Here is a 12689-nt window from a genome sequence, read left to right as displayed (position 1 = left end):
AGACCCGACCTGCAGTCCTGGCGTTGTGTTCTGGGCTGCCAGAGGCGTCGCAGCACTCCCTTGGCGGATGTCTGGGCGGGCCAGCGCGCGCCCGGCACGCGCGCCCCAAACGCGTCCGCGCGCGACCCCGGCCTTTAGGCGCCGCGCAAGAGGCCCAGCCCACTGAGCGCGCTGCCTGAGCGCCCGCCGGTTGACCTCAACACGTGGCCTTCTGAGAGAGTGCCTGTCTGGTCAATCAAATTTTTGTAGTTTCGAGGCCAAAAGTTCCTGGTAAGAAAGATTCATAGTATAGACATGAGGAATATTTCGCTTTTAAATGGAATGGTGATGGTCAGGCCAGGTTAGGGAGGACGCGTGAGGACCTGGATCAGGGCAGGCACTGTTGAGGACAGCCGCATCCGGGCCCTCCTGCCGCAGGCTGTCTTCCGAGCCAGGGGTCCTTCAGGTAGGATATTCTGGGTGACTTTGGGCGTCCGCACAGCTTGGGTGCAGAGGCTGCTTGGTCTTGGGCCTGACAGGTTTTTCTTATCTCGTTTTGGGCCGGAGGCCTCTATTGCAAACATGCTCCGCCAGATCCTCGGTCAGGCCAAGAAGCATCCAAGCGTAAGTTCATGACTCCTTTCCCAGTATTCTCCCATGTCCATGTTGTGTGGTGGGGTGGCTGCCGCTGTCTCTTGGGAGCTTTCTCTTTTCACAGTCCCTTACTGCCCTTTGGAGCTGGGCCCTGTCTCTCCTAGCGTTGTCTTGGTTGCCCCAGGCCCTCGGCCTGTGACTTTCTGCGACATGCAGTTGTGGAGTTTTGGTTGGCAGGCTGAAGGTTTGGAGACAATTTAGAGGCCGCGCTTTCTTGCACATTGGTGGGTCCAAGAGGGATGGGTGTATGTTCTGTGGATTAGAGACCAAAAAAGGTCAGCGTCCCTATTTGTTGTGCTGCCTATTGAGGATCCCGTGTTCGCCGCATTGCACCACCCAGGCCTTCTGGAATATAAGAGGTTCTTGATGTTGGAATCCACACTTTGTCTGGATGCCCTGACATTTTGGGAATCTGGTAGTGCAGAATTTAATCGGATTTAATTTTTTGACTTCTTATTTCTCCCGGCACCGAAATGAGCTGGGGAACCTAACAATTACACTGTCTTTAGTCTTTGTCTTAAATCCAATTTCTTAAATATTTGGCAAGAATTGGTAGCAGTAGTTTTCAATTTATGGTTAAAGCCACAGCTTGACTATTTGTAATAGTTAGAAGTATAAATATTATAGAGATAAATAACCCTTGATACATTGTCTTGGAAATTTGAAAACATATGTAATTTTATTTATATTAAGAAGTGAGACTTAGGCCAGAACCATCTTCAGATCCTTTTCAAATTGTTTCTTCAGAACACAGTTATAAGCAGTTCCACCTCCTTCTAAGTTCTGCCTTTAAGTTTTAACAAAAGTTAGCAAAGGAGCAGTTTTGAGATTTGAAATTAATGTGTATAACTGCTGTAGCTTCTCTTTGATCAATATCAAGGAATTTGAAAATTGTTATTTTATGTTTGATTTCTAGTTGATTCCCCTCTTCGTATTTATTGGAGCAGGAGGTACTGGAGCAGCACTGTATGTGATGCGTCTGGCATTGTTCAATCCAGATGTCAGGTAGGTACTTAAAAATGTTTAAAACGGATGGTTTGCCAAGCTAATTTAGGAGCCACAGTCTTTCTAGGAGTAGTGACACTAAGTAATAGAACTAATTGTTTTTATAAAATACTTAATCATGGTTTCTGGCATATGTAAATATTTTTCGCCTGTTTTCCCACAGTAGGAAATGTTTCTTCTTGCAGTTGGAAAATGATAAGAAAAGGTTGATTCAGCATTATTCTATGATTTTTTTTTAATGTATCACTTCAATGATAAAATAGAAAATTTAGTAAAGGCTGTGTATAAATTTTCCTGGGATGGGGATAGGGACAAGGACAACTGCCCCAAGAGGCTCTGTGTTCTACTTTTTTTCTTATTGATTACATGGGGCTGCTTATGATAGATTCTGTTTTAACTTCCTAATGAAAGTAAATACCATATTCCACCTAGTAGAAAATGAGATTGGACTATTCACAATATTAGCTTCTTAAGAACTACAAAACACTGTTTTAAATAATGTTTTATTACTAGTACAATTATAATATTTTATTCTTTTTAGTTGGGACAGGAAGAATAACCCAGAACCCTGGAACAAACTGGGTCCTAATGATCAATACAAGGTAAGGTGCAAAATTGTTTCCAAATTGTTGAGAAGTGTATTGTAATGACTTTGGTCGTGGTGTAGTTTTTCTTGAAATTGGATATACGAGTAGAATTCCATTCTGATGAACTTTGAAGAGCTGCTAGATTGTTCTGTGAAATTAAGATTGCATATTGTTCTAAAAACATTTTCCTATTTGGATTTTATTTTTAGCTTTTAGACTGAGTGAAGTTAAGATAATGTCTTAACTATATTAATTTGACTAAGAGATTAAAGGGAAAGTTGTTAGTTCTTAGATAGTTTAACTTACTGTGTGTCAAATTACTTTCTTTTTTTTTTCCCCTTGAAGTACCAGGGATGGAACTCAGGGGCACCTATCACTGTGCATCCTCATACCTCTTAAAATCTTGAGAAAAAGTCTCACTAAGTTGCACATTGTGGCCTCAGACTTGTGATCCTCCTGGCTCTGCCTTCTTGAGTCCTTGGGATTATAGGCATGTGCCACTATACCTGGCCAGTAGTTGTCAAATTGTGTTATATATACAGTTTGTGAAAAACAGATTCTATAGTTCCACCTCAGAGGTTCTGATTCATTTGGTTGGTGTGAGGCCTGAGAATTTTCATTTCTAGCAAGGTTTCAGATGATGTTTTTCCTGTTGGTCCATGTATTACATTCTTAGTAGCACTAAGCTATTGGCCAGTTTGGTTAGTTCTTCGTTATTGGTATAGTTGAGATATTCTAGGTGAGAATTAATAGGAAGAAATGAAAGTCAGGTGAAACTTAAATTTTACCATGAACTTCCTAGATAAACTTTTTAACATCTTTCCTGAAAAGTGGTCTGTATAAATAACTTTTTGAAAAAATGATTTTATATCTTGGGGTCATGTATTGATTTCCCAAATATAACCTTTCTTATGTGTAAAAATTTTGCTTACACACCCTTCTTGTATCAAAAGTATTGCTGCATTTATACCATACAGTTCATCTGTTTAAAGTGTTTAACTCCCCCATGTACTTTCTACTGATGTGAAGTACCAAAATGTTTCATTAACAGAATAACTGGCAATTTGCTTTAGCGCTCTCAAGAAGAGTTGCCCTGACCAGTGTGTGTCCAGGACTTCTTAGGAGATATATGCCCATAAAATGCCCCTTTGCTGATTCCAAGCTTTCCTCTGATTATAATTTGGCTTTTTAAAGTCTTTAAACAGATCTCCCTCCAAAAAGCAAATAAAAATGCACTGGCCAAGGGGTTGGGGTTGTGGCTCAGTGGTAGAGTGCTCGCCTAGCACACGTGAGGCCCTGGGTTCAAACCTCAGTACCACATAAAAATGAAATAAATATATTGTGTCCACCTACAACTGAAAAATACGTATTTTTTAAAAAATGCACTGGCCAAGCTGAAACAGCCATTTGATCTCTGTGTTAACATTTTGCCTTTAAAAGATAATAGATATCCTGATGTATTTTTGTTTTATGAATTTAAGTATAGTCTATTCCAGAAAAATATTTTTAAATCTAAGAAACATTTAAAAAGAAAACAAAGAAACAGGCCTTGGTCCTTCCACCAAAGAGCATATTGGAGTCTGCATATATATAGTCAGCTGACTAGAAGATGATTCTATAATGGAACCAGTTATCACTACCCTGGAATATGATAACACATGTCAGTATGAGGCCATGTGAACTGGAAATGGACTATTGCTGCAATAAAAACCTTGTGTGTGGCATAAATATAGACATGTTAGAAAGTGGAAAAATATTACAAATAGCAGAAATGAAAAGGAAGTAAATCTGGAATTCTTTGAGTCTGCAGTGAATTAATCTTAATCCCACTTACTACTGCTTCTAAACTCAAAACAGTGAGGTAGACTACATTATTGTCTTGAAATGTTCATTCATCTTCTTTTCTAAGAGAATTTGTTTTTCTGGCCCACTGACAGCAGGTTTGGCTACATTGATTTCTCTGGCAAATCATGAGAAGGGGGAAATTATATCTGTCACTTCTGAACCATTATGTGGTTCCTTTATGGTACTTTTCCATTTCTCATGAGACCAAAATTGACAGATAAGGGCAACTTATCAGCCCAGGACTGCAATGAAGAGAATATGGAATAGTCAAATAATAAGCAGCATATAATGTGAATGAAAAATAAAACTTTATTATTGTAAACCACTAAGATTTGAGATGATTATAACAAGATATCATAGACAGGATAGTTTTTTTTAGGTGATTATAACAAGACATCATAGACAGGTAGGTAGAAATTTGTTCTGGAGGCTGGGGAAGTATAAGATGCCAGTCATTTCTGGGGTGTTTGTGTTTTGTGGTTTTGGGAATTAAACCCTAGGGAGCTCTACCACTTAGCTACACACCCAGCCATTTATATTCCGAGACAAAGTCTCATTAAGCACATTTGAGATCCTCCTCCATGACCTCCTAAATAGCTGGGATTACAGGTGTGCTACCAGGAACAACCCTATTATGTTTTTGAGGAAGGCTGTCTTCCTTACTATGTCTTCACAAGGCAGAGAGAGAAACTCTCTCATATTTCTTCCTTATAAAGGCACTAATGCTATTAGAAAGGTCCCACCTTCATGACCTAATTATCTCCCAGTGGCCCACTTTCCAAATATCATCATCACCTTGGGAATTAAAATTTCAACATCAATGTCAGGAAGGCATAAGTATTTATTCATATCAGAAGGTTATTTGTTGCCAAATAGCAAAAACTAATACAAATACCAAGAGATGGGACTAAAATAGAACTTAAGCTTTAAAGTCCCAGCAATACTTCTTCAATAAATAAAATTCCCCAAAGCCAAAATCAGAGATTGTTATTCCAGAGGCTGTAGAGAAAGCACTATTAAATTGGAAAAACAGTAGGGGCATGAAAGTCATAAAGTAAAGCAGAATTAAAGATTATTTCTAAAAGAGAATTTTGAGGACAAAGCAGATACATCAGAAATCTGCTTAGTTTTGAGAAAAATGACAAAGATAACATAAACTTTCTACTGTGCCTGGTTGTAGAGACTTGGACCTGCTATTTAAGTGTTTAGCAAGTCATATAATTTGGTCTTCATTTGCCCTTTTTTTTTTTTTAAATAAAGAATAAGAAAGGTTGTGTTTCAGTAAGATAAAAGTACCTGGCCAATGCCTAACATCCAGTAGAAAAGTCCAATAAATGTTTATTTTATTTTCCTTAGCATATACCTACAGACCCTTGTGAAATTTTCTTTCTAATATTTTGTTAACGTGTTAGAAGATAGCATAATTAGTTTTCTTACATCTTATTGTCTAGGTTAATTGATTTTAAGAGAAAACTCTCAGAACAAAGAATATGCTTTATGTCTTACTCATAATTTTCTGTTCGTAAAAACTTTATGTATCTATATCAAGGATAACTTGGTAATAAGCTTTACAACCTGGAGATTTTTCTTTAAAAAAAAAAAATCCAGTTTAATGGGTTTTTGGATTAAAGATAAAGAAGAGTATATTTAAAGAAATGAAAGCTTTTGAAGAAATAATACAGATTGGTAAGCACTTTTTTTTTTTTTGTGGCCCCGAGGATAAAATCTAGGGTTTCAAACAGGCTAGATCAAGAACCCTACCACTGAGATATAACACCAGAGCTGAACTTATTATCTAATAAACACTATGAAGAAAATATTGAAGATCATTCTGCATATTTTGGTTCTTTTAGAGATAATGTTTTCAAGTAATTATAGCCCAATCTCTTTAGTATTCTTTGGCACAAGAATGAGTAAACCCAAGATTATATCCTTATTTGGGCTTATGTGCAAATCTTCCAGTAGAAATTTTGGACCAGTTTCAAATATAAATCATTTTTTACAAAGTAGAGTTAGAGACAGTTTTGTTTTGAAACAATCATAGTGAAATTTATTTCTAAACTTAATTGACTGTAAGGAACTTTTTGTAATTTTAAACCTGCAAAAAATGCATTTTTTTTTTTTTTCTTTTTTAAAGGCTATCGCCAGAAGTGATGTAGTGTTCATTTTGATACTGATACAGTCTAGGGTTAGGAAATTAAAACCTTTGAGAGAGCCAGAAAATAGAAAAGCTTCTGAGGCAAACCAGTTTGTATCTGAAAAGTTACATAAACTACAAACAAAGCAATTCCTTATTAATATTAGTATCTCTTTGTTTCAAGAGCTTTCTCAACAAAATTGTAGTACTTTAACAAGGTAGGAATGGTAATTCTCAGTATTCCTCTATTGTTTTGGAGATCTCCCATGTACTTAGTGGAGGAAAAGTAAAAGTTCATAGAATTGGATGATATATTAGAAGGAATTCCTTCATTCAGTTTGAAGTAGGATTTTTTAAATATGTTCTAACTAAGAGTATACTAATACTGCTCTTCTGAAATATTTTTACCTTACCAAAACCATCTAAAGGGCTAGAATTTTTGTGTATACTATCTTTCTATGAATAAATTTTACATTGTTAAATAGTCTTGAAAATTCATATCTGTACTTGTTACTGTAGAAAACTGAATAAAAAGAATTCTAAAACTTCTTTGCTAGCTTTCTGTATTTGGTAGATAACTAAAATATTATTTTTCTTTTCTAAGTTCTACTCAGTGAATGTGGATTACAGCAAACTGAAGAAAGAAGGTCCAGACTTCTAAATGAAACATTTCACTGTAAAGCTGCTTATGATGAAGGTCTTTGAGAAGCATCCGCACAATTTTCCACTTAACCAGGAAATACTTCTCCTTTAAATGCATGAAATCATGTTGATTTGTTGGAGTTTATTACACTGATTAATAAACCTCTGAAACTTGATATGTGTCACTATTTAATGTAGAAAATAAACTATTAAAATTTAAGAATTTCTTGAGTTTCTATGTACTTACATAATTAAAACTGCTTTGGTAAAGGTTTCATTTTGCATATGCCCATTGGTAACTTCACTAGGATGTATTTAACAACTGAAATTGGAAATTATGCGGAGGGAGAATGGAAAGACTTTTCAAGCCTCTGGCATTGGCAGAATGGAGACCTGGATTTACATTACTAGTTGATGTAGAAGCATGTATGGTTATAAATCATTTTTGCTGAAGATTTTCAAGGTCATCAGTGCTGTAGCACTAAGATTAGAGTTTGATTCTCTGTCGCTGATAACTGTGGTGCTACTGGCCCAAAGGTTTTGAGAGTTTCTGCTGCTGAGTCTTGGTAATTCTACTAAGGCCAGGAAGTACACTAGTAGCAATTTTATGGTAGGGCAAATATGGGACAGTTACTTTTAAAATATGCACTGTGGAATTGGAATTAAGTTGGAGAAAAGGTGAGTGTGTATTTTTGTTATCTGTTAAATAGCTCAGACCTTTTGGCTGAGTCAGATTTTTCAATGAGCAGAATGTTTCAGTAGTGGCTAATTATGTGTAAGTCATAGCATCTTAGAAACTTAAAGACCTTAGTGAGGTAATTTTGATTTTTAATGTATAAGTATATGATTGTTACAAGGTAATAAATACATTTAACATGCCAGGAATTGAACTAAGCACTTGAACTATGTGTATTATCTCTAATATTTATAATGTATATATGTTTAGCCAGTCAAGGACTAAGGCTTTGATTACTCAAAATTATTATGTTAGATGTCAAACCCATGTAATCTGAATTTAGAGGCTATAGAGTGCATTTTCACGTACCTGACTTTCTGTACTTTAAGCTTCCATGTCTTTGCATAATTTTGGTCTCTAGAGTAGGGTTTCTTAGCTTGCCATTATTTACTTTTTCAGCCAATTCCTCATATAGTGGATTGTCCCTGTGCATTAATAGTGACACTGTCCTCTACCACTAAAGACCAGTAGCACTTCTTCCCCTCCCTCCCTCAGGTTATATAAAATAAAAATGATTCTAGACTCTTACCAAATGACCCCATGGTAGGCAAAATTCTCAGTAATCCAGAACACTTTAATATAAATCACTAATATCAAAGTTTAAAATCACACAGAGAAACAGTAACCTGTTATAGGTAGTAAAGTAACTGAAAAACTTTTATTAAACATTTTCCCCCCAAAATGCAATATTAATTAGTTAATAGCATTTTTTTATATTGAATAATTTTGTGGATCCTTAAAGATTATTAAAATAGCATGTCTGTATTTGTTGTCTCTTGGATTTTGCTATGTAAGAATAAATGTTAAGATTGACATGAAGTAGTATGTGCCTTCAAGGAGAAACTATTCTGCTACTCCTATTTAAGAAGCTATAGTGATAATAGAAGTAAATGATCACTTAGAAATTCATCAGACCTAAATGCTGCCAAGGAAGATAGTACTTTTACTCTACACCGAAATTTGTTTAGAATCATGCTTTTATTGTATTTTTTTATCAGAAAATAAACTGACAGTCCTTTATGTTAGGTAACCAGGTAAAGTCATATTTAAATATAGATGTTGTTTTGGGTTAACATTTATGTATGTTTTGAAAGCTGAGGTTTTCAATACTTGTTCCCTTGATCTCTGGAACACCTTATTTTCCTTCTACATCCTTGGATTTTTCTACTCAGTCTCTTGCTGGCCCTCTTCATCTCTTTGACCTCTTAGTGGTGGAATGTCTTACCCAAAGGTGAAATTCTTTGGATCTTTTCACTATCTGTATTCTCTTCATCTAGTCTCTTATCTTTAAATACCATGTTTTTAATGGCCAAAGTAATTTATCAGGTCTTCTTCCATACAAACATAAGGATAAATCTTCACCTCTTTAATCTACTTCACCTCTAATGCCTCTAATATCTAATGTGTCTTAACTTTAACATGTCCAATTCTGAACTCGTGAGCATCTCATCTTTATTTCCCCAAGCATGCTTTACTCACAGTCTTCAGTAATAACTTACTGGGAACACCATCCTTGCAGGGACTCGGGCTAAAAACCTCAGAATCCTTATTAACTATTGGTTTTAGTATATATCAATCTCATTTTTTTTTCTGCCATAATAGAATATCAGAGACTGAATAATCTGAACAAAAATTTATTAGTTCATGGTTCTGGAAACCAAGAAGTTCAAGACTGAAGATCTGATGTCTGGCAACAGCATTTTTGCTGTATCATTTCATGGTGGAAGGACAGAGTGAGTAAGAAAAGGCCAAACGAATAAATGAATGAATGAATGAATGAAAAGGACAAATGGGCTTTTATAACAAATCCACTCTAGAGATAATGAACCCACTCCCACAATAATGAATCCATTCATGGGTGCAGAGCCCTCATGACCTGATCACCACTTAAAAGTCCCACCTCTCAACAGTTGCATTGGGATTAAGTCTCACAAACTGGAGGACACATTCAAACTGTTACACTATATCCCTTCAAAACACTATGGTTTTGTAAGCCATTTTCTTCTAGCCTGCTTATTAAAATAACCTCTCAGCTCCTTTCCCTGCATACAATATCTTCTAGATATAGCCAGAATGATCTTTAATATATGTTAGAATATAACTTTCTTCTGCTTAATACCCATCAATATTTTTCCATTTTGCTCAATAAAAGTGAAATAATTTAAAAAATTCAAGAAGGCTACGGCCTCTCGAAAATCTGCTGCCTCCCCTGCCACTAATTGCCTTCTCTCCCCACTTTCTGCTCCTATTCACTATACTCTTAGCTCTTCCACACAGAAGCATGTTCCTGCATCAAGGTTTTGCATTTGCCTTTCCCTCTGCTTGGAATTTTCTTTCCTATATAGAGGCACAGTTCACTCTTTTCTAGTCTGTTTCAGTGTCTCCTTTCAGTGAGACTTTTCTTGTCCAAAACTTCATACCTGTCTCACTTTTATCATTTTCCATCCCCTTTCCCCACTTTATTTTCACTTCACTGAAACAAATCATGTAATTAGCTGTTTATTTTAAAATATTGTTCCACTAAACTGTAAGTTCCACAAGGTTAAGTATTTTTGCAAATTGAGGTATCCTGGACAGCTGAGATGGTTTGTAGCATATAGTTGGTGTTCAATAAATATTTGTTGAATAAAGGACCAATTTATCAAGTGTTGAGAAAGGAATACCTAGTCCCAATTTACAAATGATTTTTGAGTAGGTACAGAGAAACTTAATTGGAGATGTTGGACAGTCCTTTATGAAAGGTCTTAGCAGTATTCTTACCACTCCCAGTTGATAGTTTTTAAATGAACATTTTTTATTTTCAAGTAATATATTTGCACTAAGGACATCTATCCAAGATTTTGAAGGCTGATAATTTTTTAAAAATTTCATAGAATTTTGATCAGATGTATATGAATTCATTAAAGAAGACAGAGGCAAAAATAAAACCATAAAGGACTTCCATTTACTTAAGGAAAAAAAATAAAAACTTTCAGCATCTACAAAACCGTAGTCATCCTTGTCAAAACTATCAATTTTATTTTGTTACCATTTTGTTCCTTTTCTTTATGTGTGTAAAAGCAGTGCATACTCAAAAAATTTAAGATAATTCATATAAAACATTTTTTAGAAATATATACAAGTCTGATGGTAGTTTGAAGGCTGTGGTAGAATGCTATTATATGATGTTTTAAAAATGCTCAAATATGGTATTTAGAAACCTTGAGCAAAACAGATTGTATGCTAATTTGAAATTTAGGTCAGATCAAATCTATCAAATACATATTATATGTACATGTATAAAATGTATTTTATTTAATTTTTTTTTATTTTGCATAGCTTTTAATTTATTTTTTATTCTAATTAGTTATACATGACAATTGAATGCATTTTGACACATCATACATTAATGAGTATAACTCTTCTGGTTGTACATGATGTAGAATCATACCAATCATGTAGTCATATATGTACATAGGGTAATAATATATTATTCATTTTACCATCCTTCCTATCCCTAAGCCCCCTCCCCTCCCTTCCTCACTACCCTCTGCCTAATCCTAAGTGCCTCTATTCTTCCCTAACCTCCCCACCCCTTATTTTGAATTAGCCTTCACATATCAGAGAAAACTTTCAGCCTTTGGTTCTTTGAGACCAGCTTATAAAATGTATTTTAACATATTTTAATATTTTTCATTTTGGCTGTTTGCCCCTTCTTAGGATGATTGGTAGAAAAAAATGGATGGAGTTAGAGAAGATAATGCTAAGTGAAGTTAGCCAATCCCCAAAAAACAAATGCCAAATGTTTTCTTTGATATAAGGAGGCTAATTCATAGTAGGATAGGGAGAGGGAGCATGGGAGGAATAGATGAACTCTAAATAAGGCAGAGGGATTGGAGAGGAAGAGAGGGGGCATGGGGTTATTCATGATGGTGGAATATGATGATCATTATTATCCAAAGTAAAGGTATGAAGACACGAATTGGTGTGAATATACTTTGTATACAATTGGAGATACGAAAAACTGTGCTCTATATGTGTAATAAGAATTGTAATGCATTCTGCTGTCATATATAAATTAAAAAATAACTCAATATTAAAAAAATCAAAAAATCATCTTCAGAGGAAATCTCTACCTAGTTATACAATAGGGGGAAATAGAAGTTTATAATTTCTTTAAAAACAATTATAAATATGATTTTTTGAGCCAGGCACCTCACTAAGCTCTTAACAGTATTCATTACTACTAGTTACAGTGTTTTAAGGCACATATTTTTTACTTCCTTTTTTTTAAACACATAGGAACAACAAAGCATAAAATATCCTCGAAGTCAAATAACTAGGGAATGGTTGAGCCAGGACTTGGATCCAAGAATTTGACTCCAGAGTTCATGCTCTGAAGCCTCTAGAACTATCTCATAAAGTTGTCTTTATAATTAGATAAAATCATATATTTAAGGGACCTTGTTTATTTCCTGGAAGAGTAAGCATTACCTTAACTTTAACTATTATAATTATTAACCCTACATTTCTTCCCTCCCTTCCTTCATAAGTATAATAGAAAGCTTCTAAAAGTTATATAAAATTTTGAGGAAAGAAAAGAACAATTTGGTAAAAGCTTATTCAACTATCAACAATCTAATTAAATGATCTTTTACTGTAAATATCATTGATTTTAACATCTGGACAAGGTGACTGCTTTTACATCAGAGCTGTAAGTCTAAGAAGCGATGTGACTGACATTTCTCTCTAGGTTTGTTAAAGTAATCTGCCCACATAGCTTCCCATAATAATGTTCCACCCTCTTTGATTTGCATTATGACTCAGTGAATTGAAATCTTTATGTAGGTCATCTCTCCTAGTTTGAAAGCAGTACTAAGTTACACCATGTCTAATAATGAAAGAATTCCTTGATGCAATGTGAAAAAAAAAAAGCTGGAAAAATTGTTCTTACATCTCTTCACTTGTTGGTTTTTGATCTTAAAAGCAGTAGCTTGTATACTGTATAACTCCCCACTCCCCTTTGTCCCTGACCAGAAAAAGAAATGAGTTAATGCTACGCAAGATTTTTACACCCCCATCCTAAGGGAAGATACATTGCTAATTTATATGTTTTAAACTGGCC

The 12689-nt window shown here is 35.1% G+C and overlaps 1 protein-coding gene across 1 annotated transcript; it reads left to right on the top strand.

Annotated features, from left to right (window-relative positions):
* The first annotated feature begins 420 nt into the window (after positions 1-420).
* Ndufa4 (NDUFA4 mitochondrial complex associated) lies at positions 421-7025 on the top strand. Its single transcript, XM_015488258.2, has 4 exons — positions 421-603; positions 1550-1638; positions 2180-2240; positions 6812-7025. The coding sequence occupies exons 1-4, from the start codon at positions 562-564 to the stop codon at positions 6866-6868; spliced, it is 249 nt and encodes an 82-aa protein (XP_015343744.1). The 5' UTR covers positions 421-561; the 3' UTR covers positions 6869-7025.
* The last annotated feature ends 5664 nt before the right edge of the window (positions 7026-12689 follow it).

Source organism: Marmota marmota, unplaced genomic scaffold (assembly GCF_001458135.2).
Source record: "Marmota marmota marmota unplaced genomic scaffold, marMar, whole genome shotgun sequence".
NCBI classification, from domain to species: domain Eukaryota; kingdom Metazoa; phylum Chordata; class Mammalia; order Rodentia; family Sciuridae; genus Marmota; species Marmota marmota.
Note: the sequence above shows the minus strand (reverse complement) of the source record. Positions and strands in the feature narration are given on the sequence as shown.